This window comes from Rhipicephalus microplus, chromosome 1, assembly GCF_043290135.1.
Source record: "Rhipicephalus microplus isolate Deutch F79 chromosome 1, USDA_Rmic, whole genome shotgun sequence".
NCBI classification, from domain to species: domain Eukaryota; kingdom Metazoa; phylum Arthropoda; class Arachnida; order Ixodida; family Ixodidae; genus Rhipicephalus; species Rhipicephalus microplus.
The window spans coordinates 234,351,915-234,374,234 of record NC_134700.1 but is presented as its reverse complement, the minus strand read 5'-3'; the positions used below and the strand labels follow the sequence as shown (position 1 = coordinate 234,374,234).

Here is a 22,320-nt window from a genome sequence, read left to right as displayed (position 1 = left end):
CAAACACTACAGAGCTGTAATCAATAGTCATCAATAGTCTTCTGCAATTAACAAAGGACCATGATGCTACAGGCAGCAGCAGCCTGTAGGTGAGGATATCATCCAAGTGAGCATTTAAATGCATTTCTCAGTTCAAATGCCATAGGAAAAATCAAACGAGGATGAGAAACCTTGCTTTAGACAACATAAGCCATTATAACAGTGTTTTGAAAGTACACTAGAATTGGAAACACTAAAAAAGAAAATCTAGAGGGAATCGAATCGGTGGCACTGAAAATGCTCGAAACGCAAAGTAGACTAATGGCACACAGCGGGTCTGGCCCACCATGTCGCACATAGCACATACACAATGCTTCTTCCAGCATATTAATCATCATGGTGCTTGCACAGGCCTCGCACCTGTGAGTAAACTTAAATGGCTCGATCCAGCTGCTGTTGCAGACAAAAGTGCAGGTGCAGTGATGCGACTTCTTGCATTGGTTTCTTGTAAACGTGCAGAAGCACTTATGTTGTCAAGGCTGCACAAAGCAAGCGGACATGGCAAAGTGCAGTTGGTGTGACGTAGTGTCTTTTACGGTTCCTCATAAGTGCATCTTGTAGCGGTTTCTGATAGAAGTGCAGGTGCATGAACCATTTGGGCTATGAATATTAAGAGCAGTTAGTGTGTTGCAGAGTCTTGTTGCTCCTCCTTGCACCAAAAAGAATGCACTCGGGCTGGTGTAACATTGTATCGCTTCCCACTAGCTTCCTGATGAAGTATAGCACACAGCATTGCTCAGCATGTGGTCTAGCAAGCAACCACAAGTTGACAAAGTTTACACATTACGTGTGCTAGCATGTGTACAGAAATGTTTTGCACATATGGCTCTGCACCACCTTAGCACCAACTGTTCTTACAATTAGTTTTTTTTGTTTGTTTGAAAGACAATAGATTTAACTATCCAAGAACAATATGATGTACAAAAATGAGAAATTGGAGCACAGAGATCGGATTATTTTTTTAAACACTTTAATAAAATTTTTATAATCCCACAATACATTTTCAGTACTCATAAAAAGTTACATTTTGTGTGTTGAATGTAAAATACATTAATTAATGCCCATGCTAGTTGTGCAAATTAATAGCTACATGCATCAAATAGTAAAAAACAAACAATTTATAAGTTGCCTTAAGAAAGTACATCGAATAAAGTTCTGCAAAACTGTAGAACAGGTTCTCAGTTAATTTCAATACTGAAAATATGACTCCTAAATAACTGCGCTCCAAACTTACGTCAAACTTATAAGTGCTCCTCACCGGCAAAAAGTAAGTCAGGTTTGAGCAATACCAGGAAAATAATATGTACAACAATTTTCACAACGTAACATGCAACAACATATCACGAGACTATTGTAAAATATGGAAGTAATAAAAGAGCTCCATGTAAAGCCATGTGCGCCCAATAATATTTCACTGACGAGCACATTTTAGACGTTTGCATGGCTGTGCGCAGGCACATTTTTTACATCACCACATAATGACTAAGAGTATCAAAGCGCCTAAACCGTGTCAGAACACCCATCACTATAGGGAGAATACTTGAGGCTCAAACATTATTATACATCTAATAAAATCAATAGACCAGGACTTCATTTCTGAAGTTCTTTTTAGTAAGTTACGATTATTCTGTACGTAAGTGCCAACCACGTCTTAATATCCATTTCAGGAATGTCTCATGGACAGCCACTAAGTCCTTGAGCTTATCTGTGGGCACACTTGCCTGCCAAGATACCATGCTTATATGGCCATGTTGGTTTTAGGGTTCATCATACGAGTGAGTCATGCCAGATAATACTTGCAGTATATGCATGACTTTGCTTTTGTTTTTGTTTTTTGAGGACAGTCAGTTAAATAGGCTGTCTCATGGTTCAATACCTTGCTTGTACATATTTGTGGATGTGCAGTAGTGTTTAGTGCCCGCACTGGCGCTATACATATTAAAGTGAATATTCAATATTTGGTATTAACCTGTACCTGCTTTTCAAAAATGCCAGACCCATGAAAGTCTCACTAAATTATGGTGTATATGGCCTGAATGTAGCTCATTGGTGGGCCTGCTCTTTTCCTTGTGCGTGCTTAGCTTTCCTCTGAGTGGACAATGCCAGGGTAAAGAAAGGCTGTCTGGTCCACAAAATGTCCATCTAGTGTGCAGCCATGGCAAGGCATGCACAAGTTCCCAAACATATGATAACCTTCCTCGGCATGAAATCTGCTCAGTTGGTAGTCGTAAATTCAGTGGGAAGTGGCGAGTAAGCGACCATATTTTTGGGGGTCTTGCGCTTCCGCAGAAGACAGTAGGCAGTGCAGCTGAACACCACAATGGCCAGTATGGCGCTCTGCCCAATCACCAATGCCAACGCTGCAAAAATAAAATAAATAGAATACGTCAGAACTACAATTACATTCCGTGAGCACGTCAATGCATTTTAAGGAGGGGCGGTCTTTGAAAAATCAATTTTTGCAAACATTTTCACTTCGAAATTTGTCATTAGAGGTTTTAGTTAGTATGTGTACTTTTCAATGTCACAGTGTTGCTGGAATGCATGGTTTAGCAAAAATTTAGTTTCCGTATGTAGAAAAATTCTAGTATATATATTTCTGCCAATTTACATTTCTGCAAACCACTCAATAAAGATAACTGTATCTTGACTAAACTTACACAACATGCAAAATTATCAGAGTGGTTTTTAGCATGTACAGATCCCCGTATATGCAGAGGGGTGTAGGAATACCGGGTAATTGGACTATGATGCAGACATTTTATGCCGCTGCGACAATCGCACTCATGGACACAACTGTTTTCACCTAGCGTTTCCGAGGGAAAAATACGATTTAACTCGTTTATATTTAAACTACAACAAGGCATGTACATCAGAAGTAGAATACACCATTTTTCTGCAATAATGATTTCGTGCTTGTCTGGTTCATCTCGGTCCCGCTAAACGGCCCCATCTATCCAGTCTTGGGTCTTTAGGCCTGCTAAGCTTATGGCTTCGATATTTTAGGTTAAACTAGCTTGCATAATCCGGATCAAACAACACGTCGTAATTGGCGCTCGCACTTTGGCTTACTTCGACTTGGCGGCTGGAGTGTCCATAATGCGGACACCGTGAGCAATCATGAGCAAAGGTGAACAAAAGTGAGTCGTCATGAACAAAGGTAAATCCTCAGCATCGCACAGAAATTGGTTGTTTTTTCTATACATAAGTGTCTCACATTTGAAAAGCTGTTGGTTCACTCTATGGGTTCACTCTCTGCATAAAACGATGCAAGATGCTGCGGAATTGCTCAGCGCCAAGATTTTGGCATCAGTGTCCAAAGACAGAGCCCCATCCTGCGTAGTTGTGGATCTGCCGTAACAATGACTATGACGCTGTTCAATAAGAAATATTGAAACCTTGACCAAATTGTCTCAACAGCATGGTATACTGCTCTGTGACGAACTTGTCACTTCAAGGCCACTCACATGTAACCAGAAGAGAACTGAAAAAAATAAAGAGTGCCTCAGCAAGACAGCTGAGGTACTGGCCCATTGTCACAAACAGGATGGGGAGTGTATACTTTGACTTCATTTAAATGCAACAGTGTTAATAAGCTCGCTTCACAGAAATTGCATTAAGGCTAGCTGCGGTGTCTTTGGTTGTGAGCAAAAAAGCAGCATTGGCGGTGGGAGAAAAGTTGTAGTAGATGCAAATAAAAATGGGCACTAGAAGGCATTTGCCTTTTGGCTTTCCTTGGGGGACAGTTTAGGTCTCCAAGAAGAAGCGAAGGCAGGCTAGCAATAGAGAAGGCAATAGCGGATGCGCAGATATCCCTATCAATCCTTAAAAGCGAAGCTTAAGGGTCACAATTTTTCAAGGAATGGGACTAAAGTATGGAGCTAAACATTTTTAAACATGGTGGTTGTTCAAAGGGTGCACAGTTGTATGCTAACACAAAGCTTTATGGAAATACTAACTTTCAAGTGAATTTTTCTCCATTTGCACCTTTAGGCATTCCCACATTTTGTACGAGGTATTTTCAAATGATGTAGAGTGCCAATATTTATATATAATCTTGATATCCATTACATATTGATTGTCCTATAATTTAGGATGCCTATAGTACCAATATAAAATCCACATTTGCTGCTCATTTTTTTAGAGGTAACAGGTTATATGCATATTTTAGGTAGTTTTTGGTACTCTATGTTCATTTGCAGTGAAACAAGAGAATAGAATGCCCAGTGAAAATGTGGAATGTTTATATGTTTATATGTTTAAGGTGTCTGAAAAAAAAAAGCTATATTTTGTTAATAATGCTTTTTGGAAATATGGAACTACTACAGCCACAATAAAACTAAGTACAGTTGTTAAATAAGGACCACAAACTATTTGTCATTAAAATTTTATAGTTATAAGCTAAGAATAAAAAATCAATTTTTTCAACTGTGTTTCCAGCGATACATTTAATCTATTTGTTGCTAATGTATCTAAACTACCGACTTTTATAAAGCCAAAAGAGAAGATGTCTGTTTTTTTTTAGTTTGATACTACTTACTGTAATAGTATCATTATAATGAAATTGACATAAAAGCTGCAGAAGCAATAAAAACGGTTTGGAAGCTACATGCAATGCACGCTCCCGGGTAACTTAGGCCACACAAGTTGATATGGCAATAAAAATCAAGAGGAAATTTAAATTCTACAATGACACCACAGAAAAGACATGTAATGAAAAAAATTGAATCAGACATATACACAGAAAAGACAGCAAGATGCCTTACTTAATGTGAATAGATATAACTCATCTGGTAGATTCTTAATTTTCGACCTGAAACAATACTTGAAAATTACACCTTTTCTGCACTCCAACTATCATCTTTAAATTGTCACATCTGTGTTGTGGCAGTGCTTTGAGACTACACCACCACTTTGTATTGCTAGTTACTTTATTTACATACAGGCTTACATGATTGATTGATTGATATGTGGGGTTTAACGTCCCAAAACTACCATATGATTATGAGCGACGCCGTAGTGGAGGACTCTGAAAATTTTGACCACCAGGGGTTGTTTAACGTGTGCCCAAATCTGAGCACACGGGCCTACACCGTTTCCGTTTCCATCGGAAATGCAGTCGCCGCAGCCAGGATTCGATCCCACGACCTGCGGGTCAGCAGCCGAGTAGCTTAGCCACTAGACCACCGTGGCGGGGTTACAGGCTTACATGAATAAAATTTTGAGCAGCTCATTAGTCGTAATGCACACCTGTAATAAAAGTAGCTTGAAAAGTTTGAATTCATACCTTGTCAACCACAGATAATGAAATTGCCAAGTCTGCAGCGACATTGACGAAACTTATCCCATGTTAGTTTAAACTTTATAACTTCACCAGCAATGCTTGTTTGTGGGCTGTGGAAAACAGCACAACTACTCTTTCCCTAGCAATAACTATACTAACCTTCCCTCATGTAATATATAGCATGTTACTGTTCTCTCTTGCATGACTTATTAGCTATTGGCTAAGAATTTCATGAAGTTGGATCACTATGCTTCAAAGTGTGCAAGAACAAGTGCTGCACTTTAGAAAAAAACATGGTTAGTCCCTCTGTCGTAGGATTCGGTAAAATATGGAAGTAAGATGAGTACTTACATAAGTAGGCTAACGTTTACTGTACCCTGATATAAGAGAAGTTGCGCAATGTCTACTGGTATTTGACAGCTACAGCACCGCTTAACATGGATGCACCCCGTTGACACTTAGTCATACATATTCAAACCAACTAATGTTTAAACAAATCTTTGTAGTCATAATGCTTGTGGTACCTGTAGCAGTTAATGGTGAGAGCGGAACAAGAGCAAGCGATCTGACAGCCCGAGAGCATGATTAATTGGACGCAGGACTTGGGACGAGGTCACCTACTCCCGGCATGTTGGAGTCATTGAACAAGGCTAAATGGAAATACAATGCGTGATGTGTCTTCCCTTTAGACAGCAGTGATTATTCGCGGGGCAAGTGTAAGTGGAGAATGTGGAGTTAAAGCCCAGCGAAGCTGGGAGGTGTCGCAACTTTGCTTTAGTATGGATGAATGGAATGAGTGATGCCGACGCATGAGGTAAGATCGCCACCTGGAGGTGTGCTAAGGCATTGACAAAATCGCACTTCTATTGGAAACTCGCCGAACGGGACGGACGCTTAGAAATGACACGTTACTTCACTTTAACCAAAAATTCTGTGAGAAGACAGTGGTATAAAATTTCAGAGTATTTGCCTATGGCATAGTGAATAGCGTGCCCGGCATTTGTTGCGAGTCCAGTGGTAATGGGTTCGACTCCCATCGACGGACCCTTTTCTTTGTCTTTCGATCCTGTGTGACTTCCGTGACTGAAATATGTCACTGAAGTCTTGGTGTAGCCCGGTACGAAACACTTTCGTGATAAAAAATAGGTACACCTTAAAATCTCCATTCATAAAAGAGTCCCTCACCAGGCTCCACAGCAAATATTGATCAGACAGTGGAAACAAGGAGACCTTTAAAGCTTCTAAAGCACACAATATTCACACACTCTGCATACTTCTGGAATTATCCTGAGATGCTTATTTTTTAAATAATTGCAAGAGACAACTGTCGAAATATCACTAATGCTCTGCTAGATTGGCTGACTATAGATGGTGTTTAACAATACTTAAAAATACTGAGTGCACTTCCACTGCTCCATTCAGGCCTTTACAAGCTTTATAACTGGACAGCACTAATTGCCAAATGCAGCCTTAGCTCCACCTGCATCAGCAGATAGCTCTGCATTATAAAGAACCAGTAATAAATCTGCTACAGTGCTGCGACATAGGCAGTGCAGTGGGTTTTAAGTGTCAATTTATTGCTAACACTAGCTCCGTTCTCTCACCTATATGGTGAGAACATATGACCACCTTGTATGGCCATCTCATACTTTTGACATAGGCTATGCTACTGGCATTTGACATCTGTCATGTGATCACACATTGACATATTCACATGCCAACTTAATGAGCCTCCCACATGACAACTTTGCATACTTTTGCTGTGAAAGCCAGTGCTTCCCTTCTTATCCTACAATGACATAAGCAGCAGTCACTGAGGAGGAAAGAAAGCATACCACCATCAGAGAGGAAGAAAGATCGACGGAGGCCGCAATCTCGCCGCCAGTCATCTGGAATGTACACCTTGGCCAAGCTGAGGAAATCCTCCAGGGCACAAAACTCGCCCTCACAGCCAGGAAAATGAAGAGGCCGAGGTTCCAAGTCGAATGCATTGAGTGCAAGCCCACGCACGGAGAAATTGCCTGGTCCATTTTTCCATAGCTCGAGCACGAGGGTGGAGCAATAAGGCGGGGCGTGGCCATCAAACACACCCAGGGCATCCAGGATGGCCGAAATTTCAGTATCGTGCTGCGGACAAAAAAAGGAATGTTCATCTACAGCGCATACACAACAGAAGAACTGCGCACGTTACTGGTGCAGTACGATGTTACCTTGCCACAGTGAGAAAAAAGTAGTAGACAACTGTAGAGTATGGGGCAGGAGCTTATCAATAATTTCCATTTTGGGTGGATATTGGACGAACGGGTATGGGTCGCAGAAGGTGGACGAGTGTGTTTAGAAGAGAGGAGGGAGGGGTTGGTGCGGAACAATTTTTTTCTTTAGGTGTTATTTTATTTATTCTGAATACTGCGAGCCCTATAGGGATGTTACAGGGTGGGATAGTTTACTATACAGAAAGAGTACAAGCAAACAGCATAGTACGAACAGCACCATGCAAACTAAAAAAAGAAAAGCAGAAGTACAGACGGTGCATAAGAGTATACATACAAAACAAAGCAGTGCCAATTAATTACACAGAATAAGAATTTCGGTATTATACACTGAGTGACTGAAGTTTCTCTTCAAAACTTGTGAGCGAATTGACGCCATCAAACTATTCCGGGCTTAGCTTATTCCTCCAGTCTTCAATTGTTTTGACCAAGAAAAAATGCTTGCAGACATCAACTCTGCACACGTAGGGTCTAACAAAGCATGGGTCGGCGGAACAAGGTAACACTCTGTCTGGAAACTGCAAGTACAGTTTAATGGGGGTGCTGAGGAATGGAGGGCGAGGCATGAATCTCTGGTAAGGAGTGCTTGTAGTGCTCTACATGGTGAATAATCATGTCAGAGTGTCAGGACAGATCTGCACAATTTGGGGACATTTAACACTTTCAGGTCTAGATTTTATCAACATGAAAATTTCATGTACACATGAAGCCCAGAGCAAGCTTTCTTTTCTTAGATTTCCAAATATACAATGTGCCAACATCTCGTAAGCATGCTCAGTGGTTTTCAAACGAGGATCTGTGAAATTCACCCAAAATTAAATTTCCAACGTACATGATGGTAAAAAATTTGTACTTACTGTGGAATACATGAAGACTTTGTAATTCGACATGTTTCGAGCTGCTGCCTCCAGGTTACCAGACATATTGGCGGCTAGCAGCCCTGTTAGGAAGTACAAGCACCAAAGAAATGGTAGTTGTGGGGCCACAGAGGCTATACATAACCATCAGGTATGCTTAATGACATGGCAGGTTCGGACCAACACATTGTCCTTAATCAGATTTTCATTTTAATAACCACATAATCCTACGTTTCTTTTTTTTGTAAAAATTGTGGGCTCAAATCACTATATTGCATTATTAATTAATTGCTGCCAAAATATGTTGAATACATCAAAAATCACAAAAGTTACAGAGGTTTGTCGCATGCTTTAATACGTGCTTTCTCAACTTGTTCACACCACGTGCACTAGAAGCTAGACAAAACATGACGAAGAGGGGAAGAAAAATTACGTTAGCACATTTCATGAAACACATTCACTCAACCCACTGCAATTCCTGTGCGCACTGGAGTTGCTAGCGCATAACTTTAGCACACTACTACAGGTTGCGTCTCCGGCACCCCAAGGCAAGATGCACGTGTAATTTAAATGCCGCTTCTGATTTTTGCAAGCCATTGGCCAATAGCAGCAATCTACAAAGTGACAAAGTGCAGCTGACCTTGGCAGCTTGAAAGGGAGTGAGGGCGTCTGTATGAAGAGAAGGTGCTTGAGATAGTGGCAATTTAACCTTTCATTCCCAAACTCTTTGTGCGGCACACAACAACAAAATTTGGCTCAACTGTTCATAGCACTTTGTTGTTCATAGAGCGTGTTTATTTTTATCAGACCGGAGGACCATTTTGATGATCAGGACCCTGCTGATGTTCACCCGCTCAGGCAAGCAATAATTCGAAAGAATACTATTGCACAACAGCGCTTAAAACATGAAACTAAGGTACAATGGTATGCAAGGTAGACTGAAGACCAAGACAACAGAGAGCCTCTTTTTCGTCCCAAATTATGGCCTCTCTTATCCTGTAGTAAAAAATTCACCATAGCTTTGTGAAACGCCATATTTCACACAAGAAAGAAAGAACCACATACATAATTACTCTGCAAGTTTATAAAATGACACAGACTGTGTTTCAATATTTCTAATTGTTACAGATAGGCTGACAGAATTTTTTTTTGCTTGATCAGTTTGTGTTGAACTTATAGCTATTATTTTTTTTTCAATGGGCCTGGCTGAAAATTTCATACAGCAAAACTTCTTTGCAATTAGAAGTGCAATGCTTGCATCTTTGTTTGAAACGTAAAGATCAACTTAAACAATTTTGTGATGAAATGAGAGCAGCTTTAATAAGTACCTAATGACACACTTATCACAGCAGGAAAGCTTGTTTGCTTGAGCATGTGACAATTAATTACTTAGAAAGGGTTTTATACTGTCCAGTCGCAGTTCCGGTTTCAGAGAGCGCTGAACGAGACTGGAAACGAAGTGGTTTCTGTCTAAACTTAGCTGACTATGTGAGCATGAAAAATCACGTGCACATTGCGCTGACAGCTCTTTTCTTTTCTACGTACGCTGCCTCTGAGACGTCGATATGAGTGATCCCCCTCCCCAATATGCGCCGCGGAGACAGGAACACCAGCCTTCGCCCTCGCTTGCAAGCCTGCCCCCTCTCTCCGCTAAAATGGTTTGCTGGGAGAGAGTTCTCGCAAGGAACGCGGTAGCCAGCACACACTCATGACACAGGTGGTGTTCGGTTATTTACAAGCAAACCAGTGACTCATTTCGCGCGTGGAGCCCCGACATGCACTTCGAACTTGATTTTAAATATGCTCTAGGTTGTATTATATGTTGATATTTCATAGATGACGAGTGTGTGTGTGCACAAAAATCTATCCCACACGTTATTATGCATTAAAAATTTTTTGTCAGCACTCCTTTATATTGCCATTGCAAGCATTCCCCAGATATTCGAGCATAGAGACTGAAGCTAGCAACACTAGATAGAAATAAATTTCCCACCTGCACGCAGTCTCTTCAGAAGAGGAGTCTTGGTGCGGAAGACAAAAGACTGGTCACTCTGATACTTCAAATCATTCCACAATTCTTCAGCCCACTTGGGCACAGTATAATTATAGTATTTCTGAGAAATTACAAGAATGGCACACATTTAGATGGTGAGCAACCACAGCTGACCCACAATATCACAAATTATAAATAAAATGAAACAACTCTATTATATTTTTCAGCAATTGCAGCTCCATGTGAGAGATGCATGCTTTTAATTTAACACTGGGTTTACTGTATCATAACAAAAGTAAATATTAGGACAAAAACCAACATAAATGACTGCCAAGGTAAGCCAAGTTCAACCATTTTGACTGCCTCTTATCGCTTAACTGCTCTTTTGGTTAAAGGGCCTCTAAACCACCCGCAATACCTTTCTTTATTATTTCAAGTAAAGTCACGCATTGAATTATCATTGCAGTCACCATTGACACTGCCAAATGCGGTAGCACTATGCCATGCAGGCGCCCTGGGCCTTTCAGTATCCCTAGAGTTCGTCATGGCATCAGCAGGAGAAGTTGGTCAAGACAGCAGCAGCAGGAATGCGTTCGTCTGCCTGCAGGTACGTGCACTCTGACTGAAGGAGAGGCAAGCCATTGAATGGAGTGTAGCAAAGGAAAAAGTCAAACGAGCAAGGGCCACATTGTGACCATCAAACATGCGTAACACCGCTAGTACAGCACCACTTCGAAAAGTCTTCACAGCCGTGTGTTCTTTGCACACTTGTGCAAAACTGCAACGCCACAACTGAATTTTGGTGTCTAGTTGATTTAGGTGCCTTTTAAAGCTGCTAGCTTCACCTGCAGTGTCACTCTTTCCTGATCGACAAAACTCTCCATTTAGAGTGGTCAGTCGGAGGGCAATGCCACGTGCCAGCCCAGAGTGCCACGATAATGCACACCGCACCCCTCAGCTATGGCTAAGTACAGGTGTCCCACCTCTCCTTGCAAAAATGACGTCACAGATGAAAGTGATCAACCAGCAGTCTTACACCAACCAGTCCCTGATCAACCAACCTCACACATACCCTCCTCTCTCGCGACAGTTTTTACCTTAACAGTTAGTAAAATCACAGGAGCATCAACCATTGGCACATTATTTGTACACGCTGCTTATGTGCATTTATGGAGTCGAAGTTGATGCTCGAATGATTCACGGTGTTCCAATCTCTCATGTCTGATGAGCATGTAGGCATTAATGCGCTACCCTGTTCAAACGTGCACTAATCTCATACGACCTGTCCAGTTCTGAGGAAAATTGAGGCAAAATATGACAGATCTCACCTCAATCAGAAGAGTATCGTATATGTATTCAGCATCGAACCAGTCTGCAATAATGTTTCCAGTTTTTTCCGTAAGCGTTTCATAAAGTTTCTGAAAAAGTGTGCAAGATTATAATAAATGCCCACATGTCTATTAGGGAATAGGGGAAAATTGTTATAAAAATCAACACTAATAGTGCCCTATTACTTCAAGGCTATGCCATGCCACACCGAGATAAGCCTCTGCACACTTTCTGGGCGGTGCTGAGCACTGATTTCCTCTCACCTACAGCATAAAACAAATAACCCCAGAGAGGAGCTACAAAAATATAACAGCACCACAAGCATCATTGCCCCATAAGATTTAGAAAGGAGATGGTTGCTTCTAATACACCCGTTTTGCCTCCAATACTGTCAGAAGGCAGAGTCTACGCTTCAAGCTTTAACAACCACGAACATATAAGGCAGTTTGCCTGATTGAAAATTTTGTTGCAGGTAACAACTAATGCCCCATGAGCTTTCTCAGCATCGTTGTATGTTGTGAGTAGCAATCAATATTACATGTCAAAAATAGTGATTAAATTTAAAGCTACTGCATAAAGTATATCACTGCCAATCATCATCATCATCAGCAGCAGCAGCAGCCTGACTACATCCACTGCAGGACAAAGGCCTCTCCCATGTTCCGCCAGTTAACCCGGTCCTGCGCTTGCTGCTGCCAATTTATACCCGCAAACTTCTTAATCTCATCTGCCCACCTGACCTTCTGTCTTCCCCCAACTCTCTTGCCTTCTCTGGGAATCCAGTTAGTTACCCTTAATGACCAGCGGTTATCCTGTCTACGCGCTACGTGCCCGGCCCATGTCCATTTACTCTTCTTGATTTCAACTATGATATCCTTAACCCCCGTTTGTTCCCTAATCCACTCTGCTCTCTTCTTGTCTCTTAAGGTTACACCTACCACTTTCCTTTCCATTGCTCGCTGCGTTGTCCTCAATTTAAGCTGAACCCTCTTTGTAAGTCGGCAGGTTTCTGCTCCTTAGCTAAGTACCGGCAAGATACAGCTGTTATACACCTTCCTCTTAAGGGATAGTGGCAATCTACCTGTCATAATTTGAGAGTGCTTGCCAAATGTGCTCCACCCAATTCTTATTCTTCTAGTTACTTCAATCTCGTGATTCGGCTCCACGGTTATTACCTGCCCTAAGGAGACAGTCTTCTACAACTTGAAGTGCACTATTACCTACCTCGAAGCGCTGCTCTCTTTCGAGGTTATTGTACATTACTTTTGCTTTCTGCAGATTAATTTTAAGACGCACCTTTCTGCTCTCCTTGTCTAACTCCACAATCATGAGTTGCAATTTGTCCCCTGAGTTACTCAGCAATGAAATGTCATCGGCGAAGCGCAGGTTACTAAGGTACTCTCCATTAACTCTTACCCCTAACTGTTCCCATTCTAGGCTTCTGAAAACCTCCTGTAAGCACGCGGTAAATAGCATTGGGGAGATTGTGTCCTCCTGCCTTACACCCTTCTTGATTGGTATTCTGTTGCTTTCTTTATGAAGCACTATGATAGCAGTTGATCCCCTGTAGATTTCTTCCAGGATGTTTATATATACTTCGACGCCCTGATTCCGCAGTGTCTGCATGACGGCTGATATTTCTATTGAATAAAACGCCTTCTTGTAATCTATGAAGGCTATGTATAGTGGTTGGCTATATTCCGAGCATATATCTATTACCTGATTGATAGTATGAATGTGGTCGATTGTTGAGTAGCCTGTTCGAAATCCTGCTTCTTCCTATGGTTGATTGAATCACTGCCAATACACTTCTCTAATAAGGGGCAAACGCCCTACCTATCTCAAAGTGAAAGGACTAACAAAAACATTTTAGACAGGAAACAGACAGCCATCATTAAGGTATGAAAACATGTCATTTTTTATGTGGATTGAACTAGTATAAGCGTATATTTTCCTGCTACATGTGTCAGTTTCACAATATAAAATAGAACATACGTGATACTTCTTGAGAAAAGCCTGCCCTTCAGGAGAATTCTTCACTCGTTCCTCTTCTGCATTGGCTTCAGGGCAAAAAGCATCTCCTGGAACAAGCATCTGCAGAGTAGCAAAGGAAGTTTTTTTTGTTTTTTTTTTCAGGCCATGGCTCACTCAAATGCAGCTAGGAGAAGCTATGTATTTAAAATGTGAAACTAAGTTAATTGATTATTATGTGGGGTTTATCGTCCCAAAACCACCATATGATTATGAGAGACCCCGTAGGGAGGGCTCCGGAAATTTCGACCAGCTGGTGTTTCTCAACATGCACCCAAACTTGAGCACACAGGCCTACAAAAACTAAGTACATTTTGAGGTTTGAAGCGTTAAAACAATTTCATTATGAGGTGCACCACAGTGTGGGAAGATCGTGGTTATATTCAAACACATGGGATTCTTTAGTGTGGAAATATATGTAAATAGATGAATGTTCTCGCACTTCAAGTCGGTTAAAATGCAACTGCGGTGGCTTGTGTTGAATGAACAACCAAGCTCAGCCACAAAATACCAGAACAACTCAATTACTTTGATGGCTTGTGAGTGAAAGCTTCATTATGATTTCTGCATGTGTTGGTGCCTTAAGGGGGGATGAATAGCACAGACAGGTGTGCAACTACTGCTGCCCATCGTTCTGTTAATTTTAAAGCAAAATTTACAAAATTTTTGTGGTGAATTGAATAGGGACCTTACTATATGTTTGTTTTTTGAATTTGGCAAGAAAAAACAAAGCAGTTATAACGATAATAAAAAATAGATTATTTGATGATTTTTTTTATTTTTGGAGGAACAATTGTGAAAAAGATTTTGCATGTAAAACAATAAAATTTCTTCTGGTTACTAAAACGTGCTTAGGGTATCCTTCTGAACCAAAATAGCGATTGAAGGCACGACCATTCTTCAGTTAAAAATGTAAATGTTTTATAAATACAATTTTAGGGCTTCTTTTTCCTTAAAGAAAAGCTTTCGTAAAAATACAATTCTGGTGGCAACAACATTCTTCTGCTTCAGAAAGAGCACAAGCTATTCAGAAAGAGGTCACAAAAGTTTGCATTTGATAACTGCAGTAGTCACAGAAAAAAATGTTCCTTTTTTGGTGAAAAGTAATGCTCGGAGAAAACGCCATTTAAAAGTTGAGTTGCTATGGTGCAGTTACGGGATCAGGTGCGTTTGAGGCCATTTTCAAATGCCTTCCACTGGGCATAAAAACTCGCCACTTTATGAGAGCACGTGTCAGTAATGCTGAAATACTGTGCCATGAAAATTGAAAAATTGCATTTTCAGTTGTCTCTGCCCTCCATCTCCCCCTAAGTTACATCTGGGTTCATCTATATTACAAATTCTATGAACATGTGCCTCCCGTACCTGCAGAAGTGCACAGGACGATGAGGGGCATGTACTGATAAGCAAAATTAACAAGTTTTTCAACACAGCCCTAACAAGAGATCTGCATTTTGTGTGTGATGTCTGTGAACTTATATTTGAACAGGTATTTAATGCACAACATGCAAGCCAACACAACCATACTTTGCACACACATAATGTGGCAGATGGGTGCTCGACTAACAAGTTATCATTTCATCCACCTGAATGTCCATTTTTCCTTGTTATTTTCAACTTGAATCAAAAAGAACAATTACTTTCCAACGCTCTCTTGTGCATCTTTGACTTTTGTGTTCTTGTTATTCAAACTAACAAGTAAACTGAGCTCTTTGGCTTCCGTTATTCTTCACGCACATGGAAACAATCAATCAAGCACCATGCCTACCCCATCTTCAAAAGTTGGACGCGTATGTATGGCAACAGGTTGCCAATCGAAAGTCTGATTCCAGGCCCATTCCGCAGAAGGCACAGCAAATCCGGCCAAATGACACTGCGCGCTCGCCAGACATCGATCCTTGTCCGAGCTCCAGACACGGATCTAGCCAAAAGACAAATTCCCAATAAAAACCACTGACGCATGCTGTTACAAGCAGCTAAAAAGAGGAAGCAGGCGAAACGAGATCATAGCTAAAACAAGACAAATAATGGCACAGACTTCAAATTACCAGAGTTTAAAATTTAATCCCTTTCTGAAAAGGAATGTGCAAGGCTATCCTCTCTTAAACTTTCGTTTAAGCGCACGTAGAAAGACGCAGAAGAACACAGGACAAGCGCTTACTCGTAACTAAAGCATTTATTGAAAAGAGAAGAATAAAAACGCACTAAATAAAGATGAACGCATGTGTGTGAAGGCAAAAAGGACAACCGCGGTAGCACGAGAACAGTCAGTTAACAAAAGAAGAAAGATTATCCAGAAACTGATAAGGCAAACTCCTTATCATGTAGCAACAGGATAAGGAGTGGAAAGGTGCATTAATGTTAGTCTTAGATAGCATGATTGATTTTTTAAATTCTCAGGGGCATCGCATCTCTTGGTTTGCAGAGAGTGCCGCTGCTATCCTGTTTTTCAGGACACTGAAGTTGTTTTTTTAGCAACAATTAATTAACTCATAAAATGACTGAAGCGTTTCACATAAGAAAAAGAGCAGATCAGTGTGTCAGCCAACCTTTGGTGTTGCTACACAATAAGGAGTTTGCCTTTCTAGATTATGTTTATGGTTAACCTTTCTGCTTTTGTTAACCGACTATTCTCGTGTTTCCACGGTTGTTCTTTTTGCCTTTACACGCATGCGTTGATCTTTATTTCATGCATTTATATTCTTCTCTTTTCAATAAATCTTTCAGTTGCGAGTAAGCGACTGTCCCGTGTTCCTCTGCATCTTTCTTCGTATGCTTAAACCACAATTATACCATGCATCTCAACTAATTAGCCCAAGCGTCAATTCTGTTGCTATCCTCTGTGTCAATACAAAAATTTTTCTTTAGATCCCTCTCATTGCCTGTATCGTAATTCAGCAAACGGGTTAAACAGTGTGTATCAAGAGTATCAATGCATGATAAACTTTACCAGTTGAATTTTTCACCACTAATTATCCCACTTATCTTTCCCAGCTGATGCCAGGTGAACTCATTTGCTTTAGCTTATCCTCGAAACTTTTTTGGCAGGAGACAATATGGACACAAAATGACACATTGTACATATGACTACAATGTTTAAGTCCAAGAAAAAGGAGTCTGTTGGAAATGCACATGCATCAGCGTCTCGGGTGCCAACATCTGATAGAAGACAAATTTATGACAATGCAACATTTCATTGTGTAAATACCCTGCAAAAGAAGAAGCAGACACACTCAAAAGATGCTAAATGTATCCAATCCCTTTGTCTAGTCCAGTTCTTGCATTGTGCAGCCCAAACACAATGATCCATCACAAGAAAGAGAAACAAGGTTATGCATACAATGACCTATAAATTGCTGTTTTACAAAAGTCTTCATACAACATTTTGTACATTTTTTTTCAACGATGCAAGTTATACCTTTAGGAAAAAATTGCTTTGCACACTTACATGGTGAGGGTTACCAGTAAGAAAGTTTGCATAACGTGACCTCAGGTGGCTTCCCAGGGTATAATGCTGCCTACATCCAACCTGTTGGTAAGAAATGAAACAGTGCATTCTCGAGTAACTGGACTGAGCTGCCTGTCATTATGACAACAAAAAGATATGGCATACTGATAAGCTGAGCATGCAGTTACAAAGGAAAAAATTTGAATGTGCAAATTTATAGATTCGATTGCTGGCACTACAGGTTTTCCTGCTCACTTTAATTAAAGTGCCAGCATAAATAATCCACATGCCATTGAAATAACCTGAGCACCAAGCTATTTAATCCATGTGCTAAACATTTAGTCCAAGTGCCAACTCAAATAAGTCGCGTGCCAGCGAGTTTAATCCAAGTGCCACCATGTTTAATCGAATTGCCAACGGCTTTAATTCAGGTGCCAGTCACTTTAATCCATGCACAAAAAGCAGAATACAGGGTGTAAATACGGCAGTACAATTGTAATGCAGTTTCTACAATATACAAGATAATAGTCGCAAAATAGAACAAATCAGTATTATTTGTATTCGCTGCTAGTATTTGTGAAAAAAAAATTACTGATATTTTTTTGCAAGACCAGTATTTGTACTTTGCTATGTACAAGTTTGTAGACGAGTGCTTGGCCCGGGTGAAATCATTTTAATGGCAATGAAATAAAAAGCACAAACATGTTAACAAATATTTTGTGCTTGTCACTAAAGCTCATATTTGATTTGTATAGCATTACATGACCGGGACAGGTCATGTAATGCAAAGGACAGACAATGGTCATTGGAGTGTCTGAATGCATACAGCTATGTAAACCCTGGCCATGGATAGCGATGTATCAAAAGCAGGTACATAATCAAGAAATTAGGAGACCCTCACAGGGAACAGAGCAAATTAGAGATAATTTGAAGTTTTCTACCAGCAGTGCACATAAGACAAACTCATGATTCTGATGTGGACAACGGAAGTCATATTTTACATTCATATTAGCTGTTATATTTTTATTCAAATAAAATTATGTGTATCCAATGGAACACGCGTCTTTCAAGCAAACACGCTTCAGCAACACTAGCGTCGTCTGTTACATGAAAACAGGAGTATCTCCTTTGATGCTTTTATAAAAAAATCCTAATTCCACATAAACCCAAATGAATGCAAGTTTAATTTTTTAACGTGGTATTTCCGATTTCAAGAACAGAAGAATATTATCTGTCGGTCACCATCATTCTCGCCGGGCTACGCAGACGACTGCGAACGCCTCAGCGAATAAGCAGCCAAATGCCGTCTGCTGAGCAGACGACATGAGTCTCTGCATATGAGATGGTGTAGTAGTTGGAATAATGCAGTAACAATGAAGCATATAGACTTATATGAACTCTATAAGCAAATGCATTTAGTACCTGTAAATACAATTAACACACACTGTTTTTTTTATTCGAACCTATGACATCAGAACGGTAGGGGGAATATAGCACTACACCTCATTTCATAAGCACTAGCATGATAGATGAGCGAAAAGTTCTTCCTGTTGCTTCATGTTTACATAATTGCAACATTTAGACTGTAAAAGTGGCAAACGATGAGTTTCTGGTGCATCGATTAAACTGACTGGCACCTGAATTAAAGCTGTTGGCAATTAGATTAAACGTGATGGCACTTAGATTAAACTCACTGGCATGCGGCCTAATAGGTGGATAGCGAAATCGTGTTTCATGCAAAGGATTGTGGGCAATGGCGCCCGCCTGCATCGGCTTCTGGTTCGAGATGCGGTTCCGCCGTACAGGAGTTTTTGTCAAAGCCATCGCTTTCTGTGTGATCCACCCAGTACTCGCGGTGCTGTTTTATCACAAACTGCTGCAGAATACTTTAGAGTGCAATGCAGCTTAGTTAAATGACAAATACAGCCACTATGAGAGATAATAGTGTGAGCAGACATTTATTCATTCAAGCGGCAAGTACCTCTGGACACATGCTTGTTTTGCAGCAAAGAGTGTTATCGCACATGTTTTGTCACATACAAACATTTTTCTGCACACACAGCATCATGAAATATCCGCCCATTTGTTTTAACTTTACTCATATGCAAAATATTTATTTACTCTTGTGTGGCTGTTTCTTACTGTAAAAATGAAATGTGCACTTGAATTCTGGCTTTTTTTCTATGCCTTTTCATCCCCTCTATGTGAGATGCCATTCCCTCACAAACTCTGACATTGTGCTTTAATGCAAAATTGTGTGTACCAAACATATATAACACAGCCTATAGTTGCATCATAAGTAAATTTGATCACTTTACGTCCACGATACTATCAATAAAGTGGCTCACATGCTCAGCTGTTCCATAAATTTGACAGACAGATGGCGATGCAGGATGTACAATGCAAATACACCATAACGTCATACTTGATTGGGCAGAGTACGCATACTTGCGTTGTTATCACATGCACGTTGACATTTGGCTGCTTGTGCCCATGTGTGTGAGTGATTTTGAAAAAGTCACTATTCGTGCTTGAAAATACTAAATTGAGGTGGTTTTGCAAAAGATTACCGCGTGTTTCAAAGCATAACTATATACGCTGCGCTCGAAACCCGCCTTTTATCCTTCGTGTTTGCGCATTTCCACTTCTCGCTTCATTCTCCGAAATGCGCGAAATATCATTTATCATTTCGCAAAAAATCATTTGAACACAAACACTGAACAAGCGGCAACAAACCAGTCACAAGATTGCACGTGTTTTCTCCCAGATTACACTGCTCAGCAGGCAAATTAAAGCAGCGAAGGGATAGGCCTCGAACTGGAAGTACTGCAGCAGATGATGCGCCGTTTTGCTATCTACCTACCGAGTTGGTGCTTGAATTAAATGTGTGGCACATGAATTAAATTGCTTAGTGCTCAGATTATTTCGATGAGGTGTGGATTATTTAAGCTGGCACATGGATTCAAGTGAGTGGGAAAACCTGTATATGTAATAATAATTATTACAAACAACACCCAGTGCAAGCAAAAATTTTGAACATGTCAAAAGCTAAGGAACCATAATGAGCTGTTATAACCACAGCTACAATACAGGGAACGTACAAAAAGCAGGAAATTCTGAAGTGGAAAGCAAAAAATGGAAAGCATGATTGGTAGGCATGCCGTGATGGGGGCTTTACACTAAATTTGATCCCTTTAATGTGCAGCTAAATATAAGCTACCATGAAAAGCATGAGAAACGACAGCCTGATATTGCTGTAGCGGCGTATTTCTTTCCTTTAGCTCTGTTAAAGTTTTTACCTGCTGAATTGAGACAGTGGTGACAGTAAAGGAGGTATTCACTGAGCTGTTCCAGACAGGCAGCACCAGCAAGTGCACTGCCATATACATGGTCCACCAGTGATCCAGCATAAGACAGCCTGATGTTTGGCAGCGCTGCGCCTAGCATGTTTTATAAACAGAATACCAACATAATAAGAGCTGCCGAGAACTTTGGTTGTCGTCTGACTATCAAGTTCGCGCACGAGACCACACTTGTGGCGACTGCCGTGCTATCGCCCCTTGCAGATGACTTCACGCCAATACCTCCTATACACATGCTACTGTTTTGCCGCATCTGTGTCTTATACATTTGACTAATTTCTCGTCTGGTTATTTTTCGAAGGCACCACAGGTCTGCTTGAGACATATTTAACCATGAGAAAATGTATTTTTATTAAAAACTAACAAATCCAGTTGGCACATATTTATCACTATATACACTTTCATTTGCACTAATGATGAATGGGAATGGTTGACCACACCATACTTGTCCATCTCTTTCGTTCACATGAAATACAAATAAGCGGTTGTTAGAGAGGAAGCAAAGATCTTTGGTGCTCAAGGCCAGTTATTTGGGAAAACTCTGACAATGACAACATTGTCGCTACATAGAAGGCCACAATTGATTGTTGCTAGCTACTCACTTCTTTTGTACTAAATTAATGGGTAAGCATACTTTGAGCACATAAATGTGGATGTTGAGGCTGAACATTTGATGGTATGAATGACAATGTGGGCTGCAGCTAGTAGCTCTGGAGTAGGTACGTGCGGCAGTCAAAAACTCTACCGTCCCGCCGAAATCGCTGGGCGGTGCTCTTCATCACAGGCGCGCTCGCAGAGGGGGCGGGTCATTTAACAGGGAAGGAGGGCGCTGCGATGAACCTTTGTCCTCCCCGAAGCGGGAACCCTGCGCAAGCTTATGCTTTCCATGGGTATAAACCTCGGACAGGGAATGCCTGCCACTCTGAAAGCTAAAAAAATGTTGAACGGAGCACCTTTTGTTGCGTAATGAAAAGAAATAGGAGGAACAGGATCCTCACCTTGGTCAGTTGCCCAGGGCCTTCTTTCCAAGCTGTGATGGGAATAGGGTCATTTTTGAACGTTTTAATTGGAGTCCTGTCCCCATGTCTGTACACCTGCGATTTGGAAAACAATGGCATTACATAAGCAGAACCCGATGCGCGATGCACCTTCACGTCTACGTTGCTTTTATTGATTTACGTCGTATGCAACATCTAGCTAAGTTAATCCAAAATAACGCATTTCAACGAGTCCAGTGAACTTGCTCGCAAATAGGGAGCCGGCTGGATGCCAGCCAAATACACCCACGTCCGGCGGCGCGGTAGAATGGGTCACAACACATGCTTCGAGCTTACCACTTGTAGCAAAACGAGCGAGCTGTCGTTGGCCTGCCCGGTTACTTGCTGACGTGTAGAATCCAGGACGAAAGCGAAGAGCGGAAAAGCAAGCGCCAGCTTCATGATTTAGCAGTTGATGACTTCACACGGACATTTCACTAACGGAACGCTGCAGTATTTCACCCCCTACTGACACGAGTCCCAACCGATGATGGGACTACTACGCTATCATTTTTATCGCGCGAATGTACGTGGAACACTTCAGCGGGAAGTGTTCGCGCAAGCACAGCCACGTTCAACAACAGCTGAGTCCACCGCGCGCAGCGCAGCGCTGTCAGCGCTCTTTTGTCGAATGCCAATAGGACAACAAGGTAGAGGAGGTGGAGCCCAT

The 22,320-nt window shown here is 41.1% G+C and overlaps 1 protein-coding gene across 1 annotated transcript; it reads right to left on the bottom strand.

Annotated features, from left to right (window-relative positions):
- Positions 1-1,764: 1,764 nt before the first annotated feature.
- LOC119159514 (prostatic acid phosphatase) lies at positions 1,765-22,264 on the bottom strand. Its single transcript, XM_037412301.2, has 10 exons — positions 21,948-22,264; positions 21,612-21,707; positions 17,252-17,332; positions 15,572-15,724; positions 13,768-13,866; positions 11,772-11,861; positions 10,444-10,564; positions 8,451-8,533; positions 7,159-7,450; positions 1,765-2,399 (listed from the first exon to the last, which is right to left on the bottom strand). Exons 1-10 carry the CDS (start codon positions 22,050-22,052, stop codon positions 2,254-2,256), a joined length of 1,266 nt encoding a protein of 421 aa, XP_037268198.2. The 5' UTR covers positions 22,053-22,264; the 3' UTR covers positions 1,765-2,253.
- Between the last annotated feature and the right edge of the window lie 56 nt (positions 22,265-22,320).

Bases quoted from the DNA above. Each gene is read 5' to 3' on its own strand.
- LOC119159514 (XM_037412301.2), bottom strand. From the start codon at position 22,052: ATGAAGCTGGCGCTTGCTTTTCCGCTCTTCGCTTTCGTCCTGGATTCT. The intron at 11,862-13,767 runs GTATGTTCTATT...ACACTTTTTCAG, and splicing joins CTTTTCTCAAGAAGTATCAC to AAACTTTATGAAACGCTTAC. The intron at 10,565-11,771 runs GTGAGATCTGTC...GTAATTTCTCAG, and splicing joins ACGATACTCTTCTGATTGAG to AAATACTATAATTATACTGT.